The sequence below is a fragment of the Thunnus maccoyii genome, chromosome 20 (genome assembly GCF_910596095.1).
Source record: "Thunnus maccoyii chromosome 20, fThuMac1.1, whole genome shotgun sequence".
Lineage (NCBI taxonomy): Eukaryota > Metazoa > Chordata > Actinopteri > Scombriformes > Scombridae > Thunnus > Thunnus maccoyii.
Genome location: NC_056552.1, coordinates 23,304,572 through 23,327,288, shown reverse-complemented (window position 1 = coordinate 23,327,288; position 22,717 = coordinate 23,304,572). Strand labels below are relative to the sequence as shown.

Here is a 22,717-nt window from a genome sequence, read left to right as displayed (position 1 = left end):
ACTACAGGCTTGAAAATGAATTAAAAAACTGGGGATGTGGAGCTAGAAAGAAGTGAGGGTACCAAACATCTGCAGTCGGCTCCTCTTCTCCGCTTGAGGCTAGCAGCTCCAGGCTACATTTGCCGCTACTAGCATAATACACCTAAATCTTCGGTCAAACTGTTGGTCGTCAAGTTGTATTGTGGGTAATATAGTTTCCAGGTTTTGACGAGGAAGAAGAATGCGTGGAATAAAAAAGATGATATCTCTCTTTTTTAAACTTATCCAGCATTTTATTAGAGTGCAACATGTGATATCACAGCAGTAACTCTGGGCAATAAAGGACTTTGTCATAAGGAATAGATTACACTATCTATGTGTCATGTAGAGAGCAGCTGGTCATCCCATGTACTTCTGTAGAGTTTCTTACTTAGGCACAGACCCCTCGCGGACTACTATTTGTGAGACACACCTTCACATGGTTTTTCCTAAAATCCCTGATTAAATTAGCATTATGGTTCCCTCCGCTGCTACCACGCCTCCAAACACTTGTACTACAGACAGTATAGTTACCTATCTAACTGCTTTCAGTCTCCAGTGTAAAGTAATTCCAGACTGAAGCAATAAATTCTTCCAAGCTGCTTTCAAAACACGCACCACACTGACAGGTGGTGGATGATGTTCTTTTGTGGTAAATACTTTAAAGTGCAGTCAGTCTGACAGTCATTCAAACATACACAGACTGAGGAGGTGATGAAAGGTGGGCTTTGTTTGTAACATGCATGTGTTCACTTCACTCACCTTTCAAAGTGGAGCAGTAACTGGGATTGAGCCTGGGCTGAGGCATGTTTTCCAGATCTCCAGATACTTGAACTTTACACTTGTGAGCTGTCAGAGATACAGAGAAGTATTATATTATATTATATTATATTATATTATATTATATTATATTATATTATATTATATTATATTATATTATATTATATTATATTATAATGTAGAGTCATGGAACAGAGGGAGACATAACAGTTGTTCAGCAGAGAGATAATGAGCTGTAGACAGATGGGATAGAAAGAGTAAGGAAACATGTGAGTCACTGAATACAGGAAACTCTTTGAAACAAAAGACTGGCAAGTGTCCTCACCAAGTCTGGCATAGAGCACCGACACATCCTGTAGCACTTCAGCAGTCGGGATGGGAGACGATGAACAGATCAGTTCCAACAATCCAACATACTGCTTCATGTTGGGGCTGTGATCCACATTCAGCAGCTGAACAGAAAATATACAATCACACACACACGTGACTGGTGTATATTGGTAATGGTGAAGTTTGGTCTTCAAACTACGTAAACATAGTAAGTGTCAGTTCATCAAAACTTAAGACAGCAAAGTGCCAACAAAGTAAAATCATTTGTTTAATTTCATCTCATTTCCAAAAAGCTGCAACTATCGTCTTGATATTTGAACATAAATGACAGATGACTGATGAGATACTATTTCATCAACATTATTAGATGTAATTAAGTGACTATTCACTAATCCTCCCCTCTGAAGAGCAATTGTCCAATCATAGCTTAGCAACCATATCCAGGCATATCAGGCCCGTCAAGCTGATTTCTCGACTTGTTGAAGTGGTGTGCATGGGGCTGTAGTAAAAAAGATTTTCTGCATTTTAGGATTTCAGACAGTTGTGTCTTTTTTTAAGTCTTCCTAAAACCAAAAACACAAGAGCAAAAGTGTAAAGAATGAAATAAATTGTGTTTATCTGCTTTAAGATCCAAACGTTAGTTCACCTAACTAGCCACTACCAACAGTAGTAACCTAACCGAGTGTTACTTCAAAGGCCAAGAGGCACATTATTAACTAATTTCATTAGGTTGTGGTTAAAGGTGACTTTATAAAGCCCCTTTCACCACCAGCACATCCACTGTGCAGTATTTCCCCAAATGCGTGGAAGTCCATTAGAGTTCAGGGTTACGTTAACGGTTCTTTCCTGCTTTTATTAGGATTCGGGGAAGTTCACGCTTCATTAACCCCTGCCAACGTTACCTGAGATAGCATTACACTACATCTGTTAGTCCTCACGCTATTGTTGTAAAGTCAGAACTTACCATTTGAAAACAAACAAGTATAGATATGTAAGCTAAGCAGTTAAACGGGGTGTTAACATGTTGGAACAAAATAATAACTCACTCTATACTGCAATAAAAAATACTGTTTCTTTATTTCTATGTCTTCTACTTAGATCATCACCTGGTGAGGATGCTGACGTTTTGTCTGGCAGCTTTAGCCTCGATGTTTTAGCATGATATTACTGTATATATGTAGTGATCAAGTGCATATTTAAGATTCTTTTACAGGGTTCTCCTTTTAAAAAGAGACAGAAACACTAAAAAGTCAGCTGGAGACAGAGTTTTAAATTAACTCATGAAGCTAACATTTACTTAATTAGCTAGCTAGCTACAGCTGATAAAATCTGCTAACGACAGTTGTCATTTCAGCTATCAAGAGTTTTGAGTGGTATTTCTGCAACCGTTATCATTGCAAACTACTTATGTGCCATGCACGAACTGGCGTTTGACAGGCGTAGTAACATTAACTAAGGGGGGCGGGGGCGGGGCTTAGCAAACAACCAAATTAAACAGTTTAATGAGTCTAAGAAACATGGAGACAGATTTCTGGGAAAACAATAATAGAGCAGCGTACTCTGATGAAGAAGTCTTTCATTCCTTCCAGTGGAATGTAGAAAGGCGCCAGGACTTTGGGGTCCTGGACGGGGCTGTCTGGTCCATGGGTCAGCTGTCTGTAGCGCTGGAACATTGACGTTGGGTCACTCCAACACACCTCCTTCAGGTGGTAGAAGCGTCCTGAACACCAGTCATCTTTACGCCTGAGGAGATAAAGTACAACTTTAGGCCTCAGGTGTTTAAGAGACTAACCTGAAATATTATGCTGATAAAGCTGATGACATACTTGTACTCTATGAATACAGCGGGAGTATGCTGGAACAGCTCCTTCAGGCTGCTCTGGGGACAGTTTGTATGCAGATAGGTGTAGACGTTGTGAATGTGCTGAACTGTGGAGGAGAAATTCACCCCCTCTGACTCATTCTCATCTAGTCTCTCCTCCGGGTTATCTGCTTCTGGTTTGGTGCACCACTCCTTCAGGTAGTTAATCAGAGCATCCACTGAGATACTTTCTCTCATTCCTAAAAGACAGCAAAGACAGTGACAGACAAACTGTCTATTTTGTAACTGATTTAAAATAACCTGCAGCAAATATAGGATAATCAATAGCCACAAGTATTGTATGGACAACAGAGACCCACATCATAGAAGACACATTCTTACCTAGGGCTCTACTGAACTCGCTGGGGTCCATGTCCACATAACAGACATGTGTTCCCAGCAGGCTGGTGACCTCAGGTGAGGTCAGGTAGACTGAGTTTGGACAGAGGTACTTTCTCTCTCTCTTTTCTCCTTCCGTTGGGCGATAGGCCGGCACCCATTCAAGACGACACAAGAAGTGGTAGAAGGAGGACCTGGTACCTTTGGTAGATCGTCCATCACTGTCAATCACCTGGGCTGTGAGGTACTGAGAATAGCGATGTCTGGAAGGATGGGAAAGGTTATGGTGAGTACTGGTTTTTAATTATTAACCATTATCTTCAGCGGGATGCTGCTACACAACGACCACAAGATACATTTGATATAGCATCAGATAACTTATAGATCATGTGATTACAATGCATGGATGACAGCCTCTTCAACTGTAGCTCAGTGATCTTGATGCCACTTGTGACGGCTCAACAACGTGGAAGAACTGTGTGACCTACATTCCTCTATATAGTAGTCAAGAGCGTTGCACGTGCTTAATGGTCAGAGTTAAATGCAGTGAGAAATTCTCATCTACACTGTAAAGAAAAATCATCCCATGTCAAACTGACCAGCGCAATAGATGACAGTTATGCTCCATGTGTGCCTATAGAGCTTTATTTTTATTTTTTTTAAAGTAAATTTAGCTTCTGTCTGTCCTATGATAGACACGCAGCCTGTTGAAATGTTTCCCTGCCTATTGTCTAATGCATGCTGTGATAAACTCTAGCCTGCTTATCCTCTTAGTAAATACAGATATAACAATTATGTCTGGATGGCTTTTCTTTGTTACAATGTATTTTTTTAAAAGTACTCAAAAGCTTTTAAATTCTACATAATTTCTCCACTTCAGGCTGTGTCTATGTCCCTTAACTTTACTTAACTCTATTTTACATCATGTTAATTGCCTAGAGGGTATCCACTAAGCACTTGAGGGCAGAATCCTTAAGCTAAAACATCTCTTTATTGTGGTTTTATGAAGTTGATATGGCTCACGTGTTAGTTAACAGTTGCCTTTTTACACATCCAGTAAACATAGAGCAACATTAGCATTCATTTGGAGCCATGTTTCCACCCACTTGATGAACTGAAGACCAATATTCACTCTCCTTCAACCTATCTTAAGGTATTCACCGATATCTGAGACAACTGGTGTTTAGCTGCTACATGCCCCACTCTGTTTACCAGCTAGTCACTGTCTTTGGTGCTGGGCAGGTAGCGCACAGTGGGTTTATCTGAGACTCTTTTGTCTTTGTTGGCTGCAGCTGAAAACAATGTTGATGAGAGCTGTGAGAGCTTTAAAGTACTGCACTAGCATTGAGATTACTGCCAAACAATTTCTAAAGCATACTGACAGTGTTTACTTTCAGGCAGAAAAAGGTTTCCATACATAACAAGCACCACGACTGATTGGGCTGTTTGTCTGGATTTTTCCCAGCTTGTAACAGCTCAGAAAGGTTTCTTACATTGTGGTGTTCTGCTCTGATGAAATACTGCATGGTGAACATACAATGTGATTGATCAAACAATCACCTGCTGAGCTGAATCAGACAGATCCTGACACATCTCATCTTGTTATCTATGACAGTTTCAACAATCGTCTCACTCATTAAATACATGCTCTTTGGTGTGTGATGTAGCACAACTGCTCATTTTCCCTGAAGCTTAATAAGCCTATATTTCATAAAAACGCAGTGATCTCTTCTGCCATTATTTCAGGTGAAGCTGATGCAGTGGAGACTGCCAACTGATTTGAAAAGTCTGCCACTGCGGTGCATTGGAGTAGCTGCTGGAGAGCAACACCATCTGTCACTTGAAAGTCTGCGTCTCATCAGAACTGCATTCTTAAACTACGCTGTCGAAAATTCTGATCCGAGAAGACACACAAAAAGCTTGGACATTGTGAAAAGCACAATGAGAACAGCTGCAATATAAAACTCGACGGCCTGCTTTGGGAAATGGTCGACAGTCATGATAAATGAGCTAAAACGTGCAAAAATGACAGTGTGATCCTTTAATTATTCATCCAACTGTGATATAGAGGAGTGGTTGGTAGGAAGTTGCACACAGGATGTAATTTAAGCTTTAACTCCTGTACTTCACTGACTGTGTGTGCTGTTCACCAGTATGAGCTTGTGAGCTTTAGATGACCTCCTTACCTGAATTGCTGTCATCTACTATAACAGTAACTCACGAGATGAAGCAGAGATAAGAGCAACTAAATCCAGACTCATTAATCCCCACACTGATCTCTCAGGCGACATCAAACCCAAACAAAAGGCTGATGTGTCACCGCATTTCGCTTACTTTTAACTGTCGGAAAATGCCCCGACTGTACCCCAGTAATAACTTAATGGCCGCAGTAAAAAGGATGGGAATTGCTACCTGACCCTGACTAACCCCAAATCCATTATCTTCTTTAACCAAGCCATTATTTTTGGCCATTAGGTTTCCAAAATATGGCACCCACTGAATGCACCTGCTTGTCAAATGGGACAACATTCAGCGGACAGGACATGACACAGGAGGATAAATATGTAGGTGTGTGTGTTACCCAGTATCCCAGTTGGTCGCCAGCAGCTCCAGCAAGGCCATTCTCTGTTCCAAGAGGACGGGGGCAGACAGCTGAGCTGTGGCCAGAGCATGAAACTCCTCACAGGGGTAGTCATCAAGCACATAGTCCTCCCCTGAATTTTGGCGCCACATTGTACTTTCCACTGACCAGGGGCTGGAGGTCTGGAGTAGGAGTGGTGAAAACAATGTAGAACAGTATGGCTTAAACAAAACACATATGGTAACTGAACTGGTCAGGACATACCATTGAAGTACTGCTTTACAATTTTCCAAGTCTGTCATAAAACAACAGTCAGGTGCCCAGATGAACATTGAAATACATTTTTCTTTCTGTAATTATCCTTCCTGTTCATTCTGACCATTAGAAGATCTCTTCATAATGCACTTACAATGTAAGTGATGGGGGACAAAATCCACAGTCCTCCTTATGTGCAAAATGTGTTTATCGCTATATGAGTTTATGAAGCTAATATGAAGCTTCAGTGTCCAAATGAGTCAAATCCATTGACTGTATATAATATTTATATACAATGGTCAATTCAAGTAGATATCTTTCAATGTTACAGTTTTAGTGCCAAAGTCCCTCTTTTTGTTACTATACTTCCACTGCAGCTCAACAGGGAAACACTGTCTGAGGAAACACAAAGAGGGAATTTGATGCTAAAAAGACTGTAAATGTGTCAGATATCCACTTCATATGACTAACTCAGACTGCTGAAGCCTCATATAAGCTTCACATCAACTTTTAAATACATTTTTTCACAAAATGACCCATGAATGTGGACATACTGTGGATTTTGGCCTCCATCACTTACATTGAAAGCACATTTGAAGGGGATCTTTTAATAGCCAGTATGAACAGGAGGAATGATTACAGTGAGGAAAACCTCTTTCACTGTTCATATGGACACCTGACTGCTGTTTTAAGACACACTCGAAAAATTGTGAACCTGCCCTTTAAGCTGCATCAAACATTATAACTGTGTGAATGACTTGACAGTTAATATCTCCAATGGCAGCCCATTTCTAAAGTGCTACATGGGCTGGTTACCTTCTTTTTGATGATCCATTTTTCAGACCTTATTTCACCGTATATACCAGTGACTTATCCATCCCCATCCATCCATTTGTTTTAATCATGTCTCTGCACTTTTGGTTTTAAATATAATGTTTCTATTGTTTAATCATTGATATAATAATTAAAATGGTTGTCAATTTTATAATGTATTTTTTAAATTACTTATTCCATGCTCTCATCTTCTCCTCATGATCTACTAATTCTGCTTTAGTACTGTGAACTTCCATTTATGGCTGCAACTACTCTCATTGTATATTAATCTGACTATTATATTTACAATTAGTATAGAAGACCATTTTCCCCAAAAGAAAAATACTCTGCTGAGGCCAAAAATGAACTTTGTACTTCAGATTAATCAATGGATTATTTCAGCGTAATTTCCACTATTTTCATGATATTTTGCTCCTGATCAGAGGAGGACAGTAATGTCAACCACAAATCAGAACCTACTTAGAAGTTGTGCCCTGCCATACCAAATGACTAACATGATTAAACTTCATTCTGCTTGTTTATTTGAAACAAATATGTAGTTTTACGTGCGTGATGGCAGTATCAGTCACACAACGACTGATGGTATCATAACAAATCCACACACTATCCCTTTTAGCTGCAGCCCAGGCTAAAACAGGCATCAGGAATGTCTGACCTGTGCAGCCTCAGCTCGATCTGTGACACGTCCCATCAGTCACCTGCTTTTTCTGCTTATCTTCAAAGCAGCTATTGATCTCTCTAGTCTTTCTGTGACTCATAATGGTTAGTATCTTCATCCTTTAATCACTACCTTATTCAACCTGATGAGTCACATTAAGTTTCTAATGCAGAGGAAGATTCTGTTTTGCTTCTGGTGTCCATGCAACCAGTAAATATTGTGTCCTTATGTAACACATTCATAGCCCTTTATCTTCTGTTCTCACAGGTACGGCTGTCGTGACCTTGGTCTGGTCTTTTTGTGCTAATATAGTAGCGTCTTTGCAGCATGAGTTGAATGTGATCTCTGAGGTAACAGTTAAGCAATGTCCTCCTCACCAGTTCTTTCGCAGTGAGTGTTCGTCTCTCTTTGCGGATGATGAGGCCGTCTCTGACTCCCAGTCTGCTGAACAGCTCTCTCCATCCTGCTACATCGCCGTCTGTCTCCACGTAGCAGGGACTCAGCAAAACCCAATCACAGCCTGGGGAATGGGTGAGGAGATAAGACAGGTAGCAGGGTAAGAGTTTATAAGAGGAAGAATCTGGTGAACAAACATGAGTAAATGATGAGGAGGCCATTACTTTTTGACACCAATGAATATTTAAAACAATGTGAAACATTTGTATAATTAATCAAGTCTCACAGGCACTCTGCTGCAGTGATTTGTAGTTGCTGCAATGTGCTTAAGACCTATGGGTGGAAAATCACTTGCAGTAACTTTTTTGCTCCACAGAAAATCCAGACAGAAAGATACAAAAAAAATAGCATTATGTTCTCTGAGACAAGAATCAATCAGATTAATCAGAAAGATGTTTTTCTTCTGGAAAATCACTTGCAGTAACAACAGCAGCGATGTTACAATGACACTCGTCTTTGCCATGAACTCATTTGTTAATGTTGCCTGAAGGCAATCAAAGGATTGATATCAGAGCTGATCAATATTTTACATTAACTCTTTACTTTCCCCTTTTGTGCTCCATCTAAGTTAAGTGTCATGACTGTATGTCATAAACTGACATTAAACATGTAGGTACATGTTTGCAGTTATTTTACACAGGAAATTATTTCAAATTGAAAAATAAAAGATATTCCTGGAATGTCAGAGTTTTCCAGCAGGTAATTTAAAAAGATTATGATGATGCATCAATTTAAAGTGAGAGTATAAAGTGTGTACTGTATTTATGTATTACATATAGTATTAGTAGTGGTAATTGTAGTATTAATATAACAAAGGTATAAAAGATTAATTTTACAATTCATGGATGAATTCAATTTAGATGCTTCAGCTTCTTTAATATTCTTTAACTGTGAAATGTGCAGTTGTATTAAACTGAAAATGTAAGTATTGGATGACAATAGTTATCAGCACATATGCAACATTAAATGCCTCCAATCATGAACCAGGGGAACAAAAACATTATCAGGGTGTCCCTAGTTGATTATAATAATACTGCTAGAGGACAACTGCAATGTATCCACAATGTAAAAGTACAGATGTTTAAAAATGATGTCTTTAAATGGGCAGAAGAAGTAGTTTGTGAATGTAGCCCCTCTGTAGGCCACTTACATAACACACACTCACAAACTCACTCTACCAACCCCGTTCAATACTCCCAGGCATTACATGCTTTCTTTAACCCTAACAATGGAAGCAAAACCTCACATAACACCACAAACCACACACACACACACACACACACACACATAGACACACAGTTGATGTCCTAAATGTCCCCAGGAGTAAAGCTAGCTGTGGACTGCCAGAAACATGCCTTGGTGATTGTTTTGGATATTTTATCATTCTTTCTAGGGCCATCATGGATACTGAACAATAGCTGGAGAAGTACAAGGATTCATGTTCAATTGCATCAACCTTTGTACAGGTGTAGTATGTGTGTGTGTGTGTGTGTGTCACTACTAAGAACTCGTACCAGGCAGTCTCTTTGGTAGGTTGATGTTGCCGTACTCCTCAGTGAAGTGCACCCTGTCCAGCTCTGGGCACAGCAGACCCCTGTTGGTGAGGACGGGTATTGCAGTGTCTGAGTAGTCCCGGCTGGAGGAGGAATGCTGCTTGATGAAAACCAAGTAACTCACAACCACTGCTTCAGGCTTCGACTGGTGGTGAAATCAGTGGGGGGATGAGGTCATAGGAGCAAGAGGAGGACAATGAGAGAAAGACATTCAAGTCAAATATAATGGACTTGTTTTTGAGCATTAAATTTGCTTTAATACAATTATTTCCATTTTACACAAAACACCACAAACAATTTCACTTCAAATGTGCATGAAATGGTCTTGGTATTACTTTTGACACAGATGGAAACACAGTGGATGCAGTGTATATACAGTATGCTACTGTACCTTCCATTTGTTGTTCCGTATTGAAGGATAGATGTGCTGTTCCAGCAGCTCTTGAGGCTCCAGTTCATGAACACCGAGTCTTCTCAGCAGCTCTCGCACCTGCTGACTCTCCAGAGGCTCCACACAGCTCAGCAGAGAGGGGTGAACTACGTTCACATCCTTGTACAATGCAGACAAAGGTCCTGTATGCAGAAAAAGATGACATATGGGAGGAAATATGGATTAAAACCACAACTCCAGCCTAAAAAATTAGCACTTCTGACCGAGTGTCACATAAATTCAACATTTTCACTTTGTACCAGTAGTTTTTGTTGCAGTGCTGTTGTATTGGATAGATTGTGGGTGATATTATTTCCACCACTCAAATGTATTGAACATTTTAGTATCTATATAAAGCTTGTAAGCCTTCCAGCACTACTAAAATGTTTCCATTCATTTCATAATGTATGCCTTAAAGAACATTTTGCAACACATTCAGAGAGAAGCAGACGACTGCTGCAGTAGCAATCAGTTTTCAAGTAGACATTCATTTTTCTAATGTCAAGTCTCACTTTGACCTGGATTTAAGGAATATAAGATTCTTTGTGAATCTGAATAAAATTTACTGTAAATTTACAGTTTCTTGGAATTTTAACATGCAAATAAATGATAATACGATGTATATTGTGTATATGTACAGTATATATGTGTATATATAATGACATACAGAAACACACCTAAATATGTGTTGCCAAAAGCCTCCGGTGACCTATTTTTCTACAGACTGGCATCTGAAAGAGCATTTCCCCACTGATCTCTGTACTGCTCAATATTTCAGAGGAACACCATGTTTAACCCAGCTGTCTCTCTGAAGCTATCGCACACAGCTCTGTACACTTGACTTCACCTTTAAGCAGAGCTTGAGGTTTGCACTGCACAGTGAAACTCAAACTACATTCAATGACCTGAAAAGCAGCCCAAGTCAAGAATTCATTGCTATTACAGTCTATCATTTCCTGTCTACTTTCACATCATTATTTGTTCATTTTGTATTTTCAGTGACAGAAGAGTCACATATACTTGAAAGGGGAAGTTTTCAGGCCTGAGAATGCCACCCGAACAGCGATTTTGTGATACTTTACTATTCTCCACCATGCATAACTGCTACTACATACTTATTTTAAGATGTATACCAGTGATTTAGTGTTGAACCTATAAAGTTAGGGCACTCACAACAAATTAAAAAAGAATGACCAAAATGGAAGCAGCAGAGCTTGAGGTGTCCTGACTTTTAGTCTCTTGTATGGGTCATGCTCCAAAAACTCTGAATCCTACATTTCCCAGCTTACATCTTTCATCAGACGCTCCCGGCCTGGTAAATGCTGCATGCCACAAAGTTTGCTACAGTATGCAGGTTTTCTATGAAAAATCTGTAGTCTGTGAGTCCAAGCAAAGATAAACCTGATGACATGATCAGGGTTATTTCTTATTATAAAAGCAAAAAGACATTATGAAACTGTTTTCGATAGCTGAGTTGTCCCCACATTGAGTAAACTAGTGTTAAAGAGTTCTCCTTAAAATGTTAATTTAGTGATGAAACAATTAGTCCATTGTGGTTGTAATTTATGGACAAATTTTATATTCAATGAGTTGTTTAAATCATTTGTCAAACAACAAAACTAAGACTCTACAGACATGCTAGCAGCCATATAAGACTGTACTCACAGCAGTGCTTTAAGCTAAATGCTAACGTCAGCATATTAACAAGCTCACAATTAACATTTTCATTTAGCAGATGAGAGCATCTGAGAGCTGATACAACACAATGACAATGTTAACATACTGTTTAATAGGTTTAATTTTTACCACTTTTACCATCTTATTTTAGCGTGTTAGCATGCTAACATTTACTTATTAGCACTAAACACAAAGTACAACTGAGGCTGATGGTAATGTTATAGTTTTACTGGACAAAAAACAAAAAAGTGGACAAATTAAAACTTTAACCTGATCAAAAAGTCACTAATAGTAAAAAAGAAAAGTCAGGGGATATGAAGAGTTGTTACAATTTATTCTGAGGGGATCATGAATATCTGAACCAAATTTCAAGGCGATCCATCTAGTAGTTGTTCAAATATTTCAGTCTGGACCAACCAAACTACACTGTCATCCCTAGAATCATGCCGTTAACGTGGCTAAAACATTTATAAATACAATAATAATAATTAATAATAAAGAAACTGCTTAAGCTATTAAAGTGTGAGGATTTGTTGGTTTTCTGTTTTATATCATTGTAAACTGAATATATTTGTGGTTTAAGCTGTTGGTCAGACAAAAGAAACATTCTGAAGACGAGACTTTAGTCTGAGAAATTATGATCACCATTCTTCCCTCATTTATAATAATAATCCATTGATTTAATACAATACAGACAAAAAAATGTGATAGACAACTACCACTGAATATACACTGACATTAGAGTAAGTTAATAATTATTATTTACTACTAATTACTGTATTTGCCTGATCAGTTACTTGACCAGAGTTTTCTGCCTCCAAGATATTTGTGATGCTCTTGTGAAGCACTGGAGCGAGATGCTAAACGAGGTAAAACACTAAAGAAGAGCCAATTCTGAGTCAAACATAAGTATTCTGTGTGTAAGACACCGAAACCACTTACACTACATGACTATTAAAGCCAGCAAACTGCAGTGGTGAGATGCTTACATCAGAGTGTAAAAATCAATTATTCATGCTTGCCATTCTTAACCTCTTCTTTGGCTACTGTTTTTGAACGCAATGACGCGCAACATCGGTGTCTTCAGTGTGTGCATGTTCTGATGTGTTTTACTTATTCTTAGAGAGAGGTGAAGCCTGTCATACACCTACGTCACTGCCCTGAGCGTCTGTGAATGTGCTGACTTCTAAAAGAACAGAAACAGCTGTTGACGCAGGTCCTTAAAGAGGGTTCACAGTCTCTTGACGAATAACACAGGCTCTGCTTCTACAACAGAAAGTTTTAATCCGTCCTACAGCCTGAGTTACAATGTCAGAGTCTCTTCGGTCCAAATGTACCATGTAATTCAAAATGCTATTTTTATTGTTATTATTTTATTGTTATTCTTGTGAAGTATCACCATCATTCTCAGCCTCGGGAAGTATTTCACTGCTGAGCTTTATGAGCACAGATGGAGAGCTGTACATGTGCACCTCTCACCATCACTAAGGTGATATATATATTTATCTGTTTTTGTTTTCCTACATCAGTTTATCACATTTTGGGAAACTGGAAACCTGTGAAATGCACACACTGCTGTCTCATTTCTTATTCTTCCTTTTATTCTGTATGCACTTGACAACATTTTATCCACTAATGGGCTTCCTCAGGTGAAGGTGAGAGTGTGAGTACAGCTGCATGTTGGACCTATTTTTAGCGATGTTGTAGTGTTCTAGGAACAAGACAGCAGTGTGCAGCTATTTTTTCATCTTTTTGATTTAGTCTCATGACTATTTAAAATCATACAGTGTTTTAATGCAAAAACCAAAAATATCTGTAAATATTTGTGGGGCAAAATTATTTGACACTCGAAAACAACTAAATTTGCAATAAAATGACCAAGCACATGTCACACATCTAAACGTCCATTGTCATGGTAGCATCTGAGGTGTGTGATATCTGAGATATTGCTACTACTACTAAAAATAATGATATATTCTCACAATCAATAAGTTGAATAAATGTACAATTACCAGTCTGCGCTTGAGCTTTCTTTTTCTTGGTATTGGTTTCTTCCATTGGAAAGAACACTCCCTCCCCGTTTAGTGCCACCAAACGTCCGTCGGCCAGAGGGATTATGGGTAGATCCCTAAGACTCTGCAAGATGGAGTCTACCTCTCCGTAGCCATGCTCCAGAGCTCGGAAGTTGCAAACCAGCAGCCTGGCCAGCTGACGCAGGCCACCCTCTAGAGGAAAGATAAAGGCTTAGTGTCAATGACTACTGTACATTATACTACATGAAAATGAGTCACGTCTTAAATATTGCAACATTAAGAGCCATGAGTGGCTGTGTCAGGGTGAGGCTCCAGACTTTCAGTGCATAAAAAAACATAGTGTTGCTTAGCAAAAGCACTGAACTGATCAAGATCCATATTGCTTTGATGAGCAATTTTAGCAATTATCATTTGAGGCAATTGAGCCACCTGGTGTCCCATCATGATGTTTCAAACTGAAACAACAATGTTAATGAGGCCAATAATAAAGCAAATTATAGTAGCAAGGAAATATTTCAGCGTCACTTTACTGCGCTCATGTATACATGATCCTCACTGAGAAATGATATTATACAGCAAAGTGCCCCAAAATCTATCCAGATCCAACTACATCTGACAATATCACACTCCATGTGTGAAATGCATGTTGTTACTACCTTTCATTTTCCTTGTTTTTTGTGCTCTACAACCCCACAGACACCCCTATAGCAATATATGCACCAAAATAAAAAATCCAAAGTCTATCACTGTATAAAAGCTTCTGTGTTTTTACAGTGAACACATAGCACAGTGCTGTTATGCCCCCTAATGCACACACCTGAATGGATGCCTCCTGCTCTCATCAGCTCCCTGGCCATGGCTGTGGTTACCGTAGTAACATCAGACCCCCTCAGGTTTCGAACTCCCAGGTGAGAGAGCAGGGAGTTAGGTGGGGCGGGACTTAGCCCGGGATGAAGATAGGACAGAGACAGATGCTTTTCGAGCTCGTCTCCACCGATCACGTCGCGGATCACGGCGTCCTGACAGACGGCCACTTGGGACGGCAGCTTGTACACAACCTTTCCATCTGGGAGAGAAAGCACGGACTTCGATAACGTGGCTGATATGGACACAGTTTTCACATGTTGGCAGGTAATAAGAGAGAAACACAAACTACAGACTAACACATTTACTTGAGGGTTACATACAGCGTTTTCAAGTCACTGAGTAGATGCAAAGAGGAAAAACAAACAAAAAAAGTTTTTAATGAACAGGGCTCAATGTTTTGGTGTCTTTAGGTGTCTCTTGGTGTATTTACTTTCTAGTTCAATGTATTAAACCTTTAATTGTTTTGAACTTTAAATACCTGAGCTGAGTGTAGGCAGGAAGGCCTTGCCCTTGAGCAGCTGAATAATCTGCCCGGCAACAGGCTTGAAGAAGTCCAACACCTCGTCAGGCAGGGGGATAAACTGCAGGAACTGGCAGAGACCCTTCATCCCCCTGAACTCTGGATGATCCTGGAACAAAGAGAAAGCATGACATTAGTTTAAAGAAAAACAATAGTCAAGGATTAGTCCATATTACTTTATCATGTTGATTCATGAGCCTTGGTTTACTTTAACTGCAAGAGAATGAGGCCTTTATTTGAAATAGGCTTACATAAGAGATAAGTCTGTATTTATCAGTATATTTGATCATATTTCAGTAAAATATCTTGCTGTTTTATGATCTGCTCCTGTTTTAACTTGCTGTTATTGCTGATAACGTCCACTTCCACAACACTATCAGTACTTCAACAGATGTCATTCTCACTTATCTGCTGTTGTAAGACTGTTGTCTCTGCCAGGAACATGTTTTCATTCATTCATTATTCCCTGTTGCTTCCATTTTGTCAATATTTGATCACTACCGAACCATTTAAGTGGTTCAAAAGGTATAATCCCTCCCATTCCTGGCAGAGATTTTAACTTCAAACAGCTGCAGGAAGTATTGAGTTTCATTGATGGGAACTTAAATATTACTGAGAAAAAAAACAGTAGGATAGAAACCATCAGAATTAATTAGTGAATGAAAACTGTTTAATCTCAAAGCAGCAGATTGGTAAGTATGACATAACTGTGAAATGTACATTACACTGAATTTACCACAAGACCTATGACAGTAGTCCTCAATGTTTTCCACTTTTATACTTTTCATATATTATACTTTTTCAGACTACGCCCAAGTCAATTAAATTATATATATCACCTGTTTGCTTCTCTTTATTTTTGCTGTATCTAATGGTATTTTTTTAATAATCTGAATTCCTTGCAGGAATCATTAAAAGGTGCATCTCATCTGTTCTCTCTGCTAAATTGTTCTTAAAACACTGCCGATCTTGTCTTACAGTGAAGACTTCCATTGCCTGGAGGAAGAGTTGTGGTATCTCAGATCGAAGCCACTGGTTCCATGAGCTGTCTCTGTCCACATCTTCCCGAGAAGACGGGATATCAAAGTCGCCTGGTGAAGAAAGGAGTTTAAGTGAGAGTGCAGACAGATTTCTTCTTCAGAAAACAAGGTGTGTGTCCATAATTAGGATGCTCTAATGTTTTAAGCACAATTTCACCTTGGACGATGAAGCGGAAGCCAAAACTGCGAAGGGGCAGGTAGGCGAAGACGGGTTGTTTCTGAGGCTGGCATACGACGTCACTTCCTGTGTCGTTATCGCCAAGCTGGAAAGCCAGGGCCAGCTCGGTCGACTCAACATCCTCTTTAATCTACAGGAGGAAAATGATAAGTATCGACGCAGAGACACAGCAACTCTTAGAAAATCTGACTTCTTACACTGTGGCTGTTGGAGAACAGATCAAATATGAACTAGGGCACGGCCTCAGTTCTTCTCTTACATAACCTAACTGCAGGTAACATACAGCTGCTGCTGGCAAGTAGGAGAAGAGAGATATCTGGAGAAGAAAGATTAGCAGGGATCACACTGCAGTTTCAGCCTGACAGATGATTAGAATCTGTTTTGTGGTGTTTATGTGCTCGTGTGTGTATCTCTGGATCTTTTTTGTCATATTTTCTTGCTTGAGGTTTGAACCAAATCCCTGCCTAACGAGTGAGTTTTCACAAAGTCTGGCGAGAAGCGGAGTGTGACAGGCTTTTGAGGAGGAACAATCATGAAGCGCAAACACCGGGAGCATGTCAGAGAAATGCTAGAGTAAATTTTATTCATTCCCCAGGAGTGATGGAATGAGGAAACAGATGTCAACTTCTTGTTCTGAAATCTAGATATGATAAGTGAGCGTGAAAGTGAAAGAAGAGGAGATTTGCATTACCTTCTTGGGCTGCAGAGTGGTTTTAACAACTAGCCAGCGTTCGATGCCCTCTGTGTGCTCCACCTCTAACACATTGTGACTCAGGTCTTTACGAGTCATTGTCACATGACGCTTCTCACTCTGCATGGAGACAGAAGCACCAGATGAGGAAGGATTAAAAACAGCTGATTCTTAATGACTTTTGTTTGTTTATGTTTGCACCTTGTATTGAGTGGAAAAATGCATATATGCATGAGTGTTTGTTTCTTTGCACATGCAAGAAGGATTTCGACAATCTGTGTTTGTATACATGAAAGCGTATGAGTGCAGGAGCTACCTGGTTGTAGATGGTGATGGAGCGCAGGCGGTGCAGGAACAGTAGCAGGGAGGGGTGCACGTCATGAAACAGGTTTCGGGTCTGATGGCTCTCGGAACGCAGAGGAAGGCAGATCTTAGTGGTCCAGCTGATGAGAGAAGCATGAGAGAACAAATGTGATGTGGTTCTAACATGACAAACAAACGTGTAACGAAGTTAACGTTGCTATAAAAATAGATAAATCAGTGGGTTTATTCTTCTTCTGCTCTCCCAAGCCATCTCCAGAGGCTGTTATGGAATACTAACTATTAACAAAGTGTAAATATATTGCATGAGTCATCGCTGTACAAAATGGTAGCAAACAGCTCTGAGAGTCATATATTTAACAAAATCTGCTACCATTTATTCCTTGAGACACTCAGCATGTATTAATATTGCTGTTATGGAAGAGACACATTTTCAAGTGTATACAATTATCCACTGTATTTGCTAAAAAAGCCGATCAATAATTTTCTGGCCATGTAGTGTATATTTGAGATACACTACTAACTTAATTAATTGTTTGAGTTGTTTGAGTTAGAGATTAGAAATAAATTATGATGTATGATGTGTGATCTAACCTGTGCTGATTTACGTCCTTCAGCTGTGCGTCCAGAGGCCTCTCATCTTCAGTCCAGTGGGGGAGGATGTATCCCATGGGGCCGCAGGTCTTGTCGAAGAACAAATGGAAGCCATTGGAGTGAATCTCGGGACAGTCTGTGACTTTAAACACTGACTTGAAACCGATGCCCTTTTGTCCTGCAAGGGGAAATCAGTATCATTAATAAACCATGATATTCTTTCATTAGTGACTAACAGTAATAAGATGTTTTTATAAAAACCCTTTGCAAAGTGACGTAACAGTCAAACAAATTTTAACACTATTCAGGACATCATGTACATACTCACCTATGTATCCGTATTTGTGTTTGCCCTTGGTGCTGCGCCCCACATCACAGATGGCCCTGATGTTTTTCTCCTGGAAACCGGTCTCATTGTTGAGAACGGAGATGCAGTCTCTCTCCACCACAAACGCCAGCGCTGGAATGACACCAGTCTCTGATGGGTAACTGTTGTCATCAGCGTTCTAAAACGGGAAAGGATGAGATTAGACTTAGTTATAGTTAGAGATATTTCAAATAAAACTGTAATACTTGAAACTTTTATTCTAGCCACAGAATCACACAAAAAATTATCTTTTACAGAGTAGTGAGTATCCAAAAGAGCTAAGCTTAACCCTTTTCATGCATTTTCTGCATTATGTACCATGATTCCATCTTTACTACAGCTGGTTTCTTAATAATGGAATATTAGTGGTGACCCTTCACAAATATTTCACTTGTTTAATAATTGAAAAAGAATCCAGATTTATCTTCATAAATATGGGTAAATACATGCAGCAGAGATGAAAAGAGGTGTTGACATGGTGTAAATGTTATAGTAGAAGTCACCTGAATGAGCTCCAGGACAAAGTGTGTGTCTTTGCTGTAGAGTTCAGTGGAGAGGCGGTCCAAGCTCCGGCCCAGCCTGTCCTGGTGGACCTGCATCAGCTTCTGGCCTTCAGCAGTCAATTCCACACCGATACCAAACTCATTTTTCCTGTGATGATCAGAAAACGAGAAGAAACACAAGAAAAAACAAAGATTAGCTTTACTTCTAGGAGTGACATAGTGCATGACAGAACTAAATTATTATAACGGATGTAGCCATCTTAACTGTGATGGGTGACATTATGGTGAATGAGCACAAACCTGATCTCCTCGATTAAGGCTCTATGGAGATCTGATGTGGTCTCTGACTGGCAGCTCGCAGTCTCGTTTTCTTTAGAATCAGACGGTTCTGACTGTTCCTCGCCCTGGCCGCCTTCAGCTTCACTGCTGACATCTGATGTCACTTCGTTAGGCGGTGAGGCAAACTCATAAAGCTCCTCTTCATCCTCTTCCTCCTCAGCCTCTTCTTCTTGCTCACCGTTGACTACAAGAAAATATTTAGCCATGTAAGAAAGAAGGAAGCAGATGCTGTCCTTTATTCACAAAAGCATAAAGACAGAGACAGTTTGTGTTTTGCTGAACTACTTTCAATCACCTTGCTGTGGGCTGTGGTTGAGCTGGGAGGAGGCAAAGCTGGTGTCCATGATGTTATCCTCAAGATACTCATCCTCACTCATGTTCAGAGCTGACAGACTGCTGCTCTCAGAATCTACCAAATTGGACTGAAGTCATAAAAATAAAAGACAATTAGAAGCCAAGTTTGCCAGAACCAGAAAAGAAACAAGACAGAGGAACATGACAGTGAATATACAGCAATAAAACATGGCTACACATTATACCATAAATTCTCCAATCGTATATTATGTTAAGCTTTCATGAGTAATTCCTCCAGAATTCTCACATTAAACCTTTTGCAGTGTTCCCTTTATAGGTAGGCTTTTAATGTGAAAAACATCAGGAAACGTTGACTTAGCTGAACATCGATCAGGAGTACGGCAAAGAGGAAACGACTGCAATCGAGTATGAAAACATTATTTTTTTTAAAGAGAAACTCAGAACATGATTCTGTTGTACTGATGGGATTAGTGCAGGTGAAATAGACGTTATACCAGATTAACAATGTGAGTTGTTGTAGTAGGCTACAGGTGATTCTACCCCCCTCAGTTGTTGTTTGCCCGCCCTTTATTAATGACCTGCCTTTATTTGAATATCAGCTTTTAATATGAGAATTTATTTCCATACTTTTCCATACTGTCAATGTCTTTTTTTAGTGTTTTATGACCATATATGACACTAAGTATTTTTTCGTATTTTTCTAGAAGTTTCACTTTGCTATAACCCTGAAAAATACATTTGAACAGTATGACCTAACTGCTTTTGGTGGTTGTAAGTTCAGTATGGTCATGGCAGTAGTGTTCTGGCATTGCACTACCCAGAGATTACTTGTCAGTTGCACTGGGGCCAATTCTTAGATTAAGGTTAATTTTCTGTAGGTGGTGCTATGTTATTATTACTCTTTGTTTAGCCACAGTGGTTGGTTGAAGATAGACAGTCAACACAGGGTGTTTAGAACAGTATAATATTTAAGCACTGTTGTTGATATTTGTCAGTTTCGAAATATGACTCTCTGATCTCTGAGTACTGCTTTTATATTTGTTCTGACTGGTATTCTGACCTTGGCCTGGTCCACAGGTGCTGTGGGCACACTGATGTTTTGGATCTGTGGTGGGGTCAGCTTTTTCTGATAGTCTTTGATCCAGTCGGTGATGCCCATGAGGATGCCGAGTCGGTGCAGACAGTTTATGTGTCTCGGGTCAGACTGGGCCACAGCTATCAGAACCTGTTTAGACTTGGCCTGGCCCAACACACGAGAGAAAGGCTCCAAAAACACCTGGAGGTCACATTCAAGAACATACACACCATTTCTTAATCAGAGTTATGACAGAAATACACTTCATTTTGTAATCATGCCTTTTGAAATTTTGATTATCCAATCTATGTTGTAATAATCGCAGCAAAAACCAACAAGTAAAAATGGAGTTACAGTGATCCTGTGCCTTCTGTAAATGGTTTTAACACAAACTGTAGTGCCAACAATCCAGGAAGCTGCTGCATCTATGTGACCAGACTGGTTTGCTGGGAAAATCTGTGGTTGGCATGACAACTGCAAGACTTATATCGACCACTTCCTCAGCAATTTAGGTGAGCAGATTAAACTCACAGGCTAAATCTGCCCGCTGCTTGGTCAAGGCGACACTGAAATGTTGTTTTCTTTTTGTTTGTTTGTTTGTTAAAAGCTGTGCACCATCTGTTTGTCGGGGAAGAATGTTTCCTAATTATACAGTCTGAGTACTGACACTTCAAAAAAAAAAAAAAAATGCAAATACATTATTATCTATAGTGTCCAAACATAAATAGTTTGGTTTTTGAATAGCTGAGCATAACAGCTAACGATGCTATCCGCCTACTGGTTTAGAGCTAAACCTAAATGCACAGATTATTAAAAGCACCAATTAGATTCCAAGTAGATGAGGGTGGCTTTGAGATATCAGAGCTAGAATGACTATTTCCTGTTGAGCCTTTTAAAGAGCCACAGGAGGAATTTAACAACATCCACTTGGACTATCTGCTCTCACTGTCAACTTCTCACCAAAAATAACACAAGGGATATGATTTCATCCTGTAATTTACACAGGCAAGGCAGTACAACTGACCTGCTGCAAAAGAGCCTGGCACGTTCTGGTGGGGATTCGCGTCAAACAAGCCAAAAGGAATTTGGCCACTGTGCTGTAACATGACACATCCTCTTCAGCCCGGGACAAATCTAAAGAAGACAACTCTTATTTTAGCAATGGTGACAAACACGCTGCATTTGAACTGCAATGCATTACTTCAGTTTTAAATATTTGAAAGGACACTGAGGAATTTAAGTGAACTGTTATCTCAAAGATCTGTTGCATTGCTACCTTCTGTAGCCACAGCTGCTGCCAGGGAGCTCTGCATGTGATTGGCTAGGAGGGCTGTGGGAGCGTTGACGATCCCATCAGCTACCACCATGGATACAAGTTGGCCAGCTGTGCCGATGGGGTCGAGGGTCGAGGCGGCGCTGGAGAAATGTTTGTCTCCTGTGTGTGTGGTGATCCTGAGCAGCATACCTGGTGTCACCTCCAGTGCCGCCAAGCCTGTGTTAGCTGTGTTGTGAGGAAACAAAGAGTTAACAATACTGTAATTCACATGGAAGTTGTACCGCTGTATCATACTGGAGAAACACTGAGCAAAACCACATTTCACTGATCATAAATAGCTGTAGTACACAAAACTACAATAGAAACTCGTTCTACCTGCATTTCTCTCGATGAAATCTTTGAGGGCGCCATGAAGGGGTTTAAAGATGAGCTCCCATTGGCTCCACTCACTCAAATCTTCCAGCAGGGGGCAGGAGAGTAAGCTGGCCAGGGCCTGGGCCTTGGACATCTCACCCAGGCACCCCACTGCCTCAAACCCACCTTCAGCACTGTTCATGGGAGGAACGTGGGAGACAAGAAGACAGAGGTGAGGACGGAGGTGGAATAGAGTCAGGAAAATCATGGAGGGTTAGTCCTAACTCTCGGAGAGAAAAAGCTTGTATAAAAAGAAACATTTCTGGTGGATGTGCATTTTCCCAGTTACATGCTAGATACATTTCACATCCCTTCAAAAACTACTGAAACATGACTCAAGTCCTAAGAGAACTTTATTGTCAACCCATCCATGTATACTGTAAGTACACAGTATGGAAGAAATTTAATTTCT

At 39.9% G+C, this 22,717-nt stretch overlaps 1 protein-coding gene across 7 annotated transcripts in view; it reads right to left on the bottom strand.

The window, feature by feature from the left end:
• The window catches only part of wu:fj29h11 (protein NO VEIN), a 42,617-nt gene that overhangs the window by 6,753 nt on the left and 13,147 nt on the right, over positions 1–22,717 (bottom strand). For all 7 annotated transcript variants that reach the window (XM_042397017.1, XM_042397020.1, XM_042397016.1 and 4 more), the window contains 25 exons: positions 22,267–22,439; positions 21,892–22,116; positions 21,640–21,749; positions 20,601–20,816; positions 19,521–19,647; positions 19,187–19,409; positions 18,887–19,034; positions 18,345–18,522; positions 18,017–18,194; positions 17,418–17,544; positions 17,102–17,221; positions 16,390–16,540; positions 16,171–16,283; positions 15,151–15,301; positions 14,623–14,871; positions 13,785–13,997; positions 10,057–10,238; positions 9,627–9,810; positions 8,034–8,176; positions 5,910–6,091; positions 3,332–3,591; positions 2,955–3,189; positions 2,688–2,871; positions 1,124–1,250; positions 781–867 (listed from right to left, as the gene is read on the bottom strand). In XM_042397017.1, the coding sequence (XP_042252951.1) occupies positions 781–867; positions 1,124–1,250; positions 2,688–2,871; positions 2,955–3,189; positions 3,332–3,591; positions 5,910–6,091; positions 8,034–8,176; positions 9,627–9,810; positions 10,057–10,238; positions 13,785–13,997; positions 14,623–14,871; positions 15,151–15,301; positions 16,171–16,283; positions 16,390–16,540; positions 17,102–17,221; positions 17,418–17,544; positions 18,017–18,194; positions 18,345–18,522; positions 18,887–19,034; positions 19,187–19,409; positions 19,521–19,647; positions 20,601–20,816; positions 21,640–21,749; positions 21,892–22,116; positions 22,267–22,439 (4,286 nt within the window). The remainder of the gene's footprint in view (positions 1–780; positions 868–1,123; positions 1,251–2,687; positions 2,872–2,954; positions 3,190–3,331; positions 3,592–5,909; positions 6,092–8,033; positions 8,177–9,626; positions 9,811–10,056; positions 10,239–13,784; positions 13,998–14,622; positions 14,872–15,150; positions 15,302–16,170; positions 16,284–16,389; positions 16,541–17,101; positions 17,222–17,417; positions 17,545–18,016; positions 18,195–18,344; positions 18,523–18,886; positions 19,035–19,186; positions 19,410–19,520; positions 19,648–20,600; positions 20,817–21,639; positions 21,750–21,891; positions 22,117–22,266; positions 22,440–22,717) is intronic.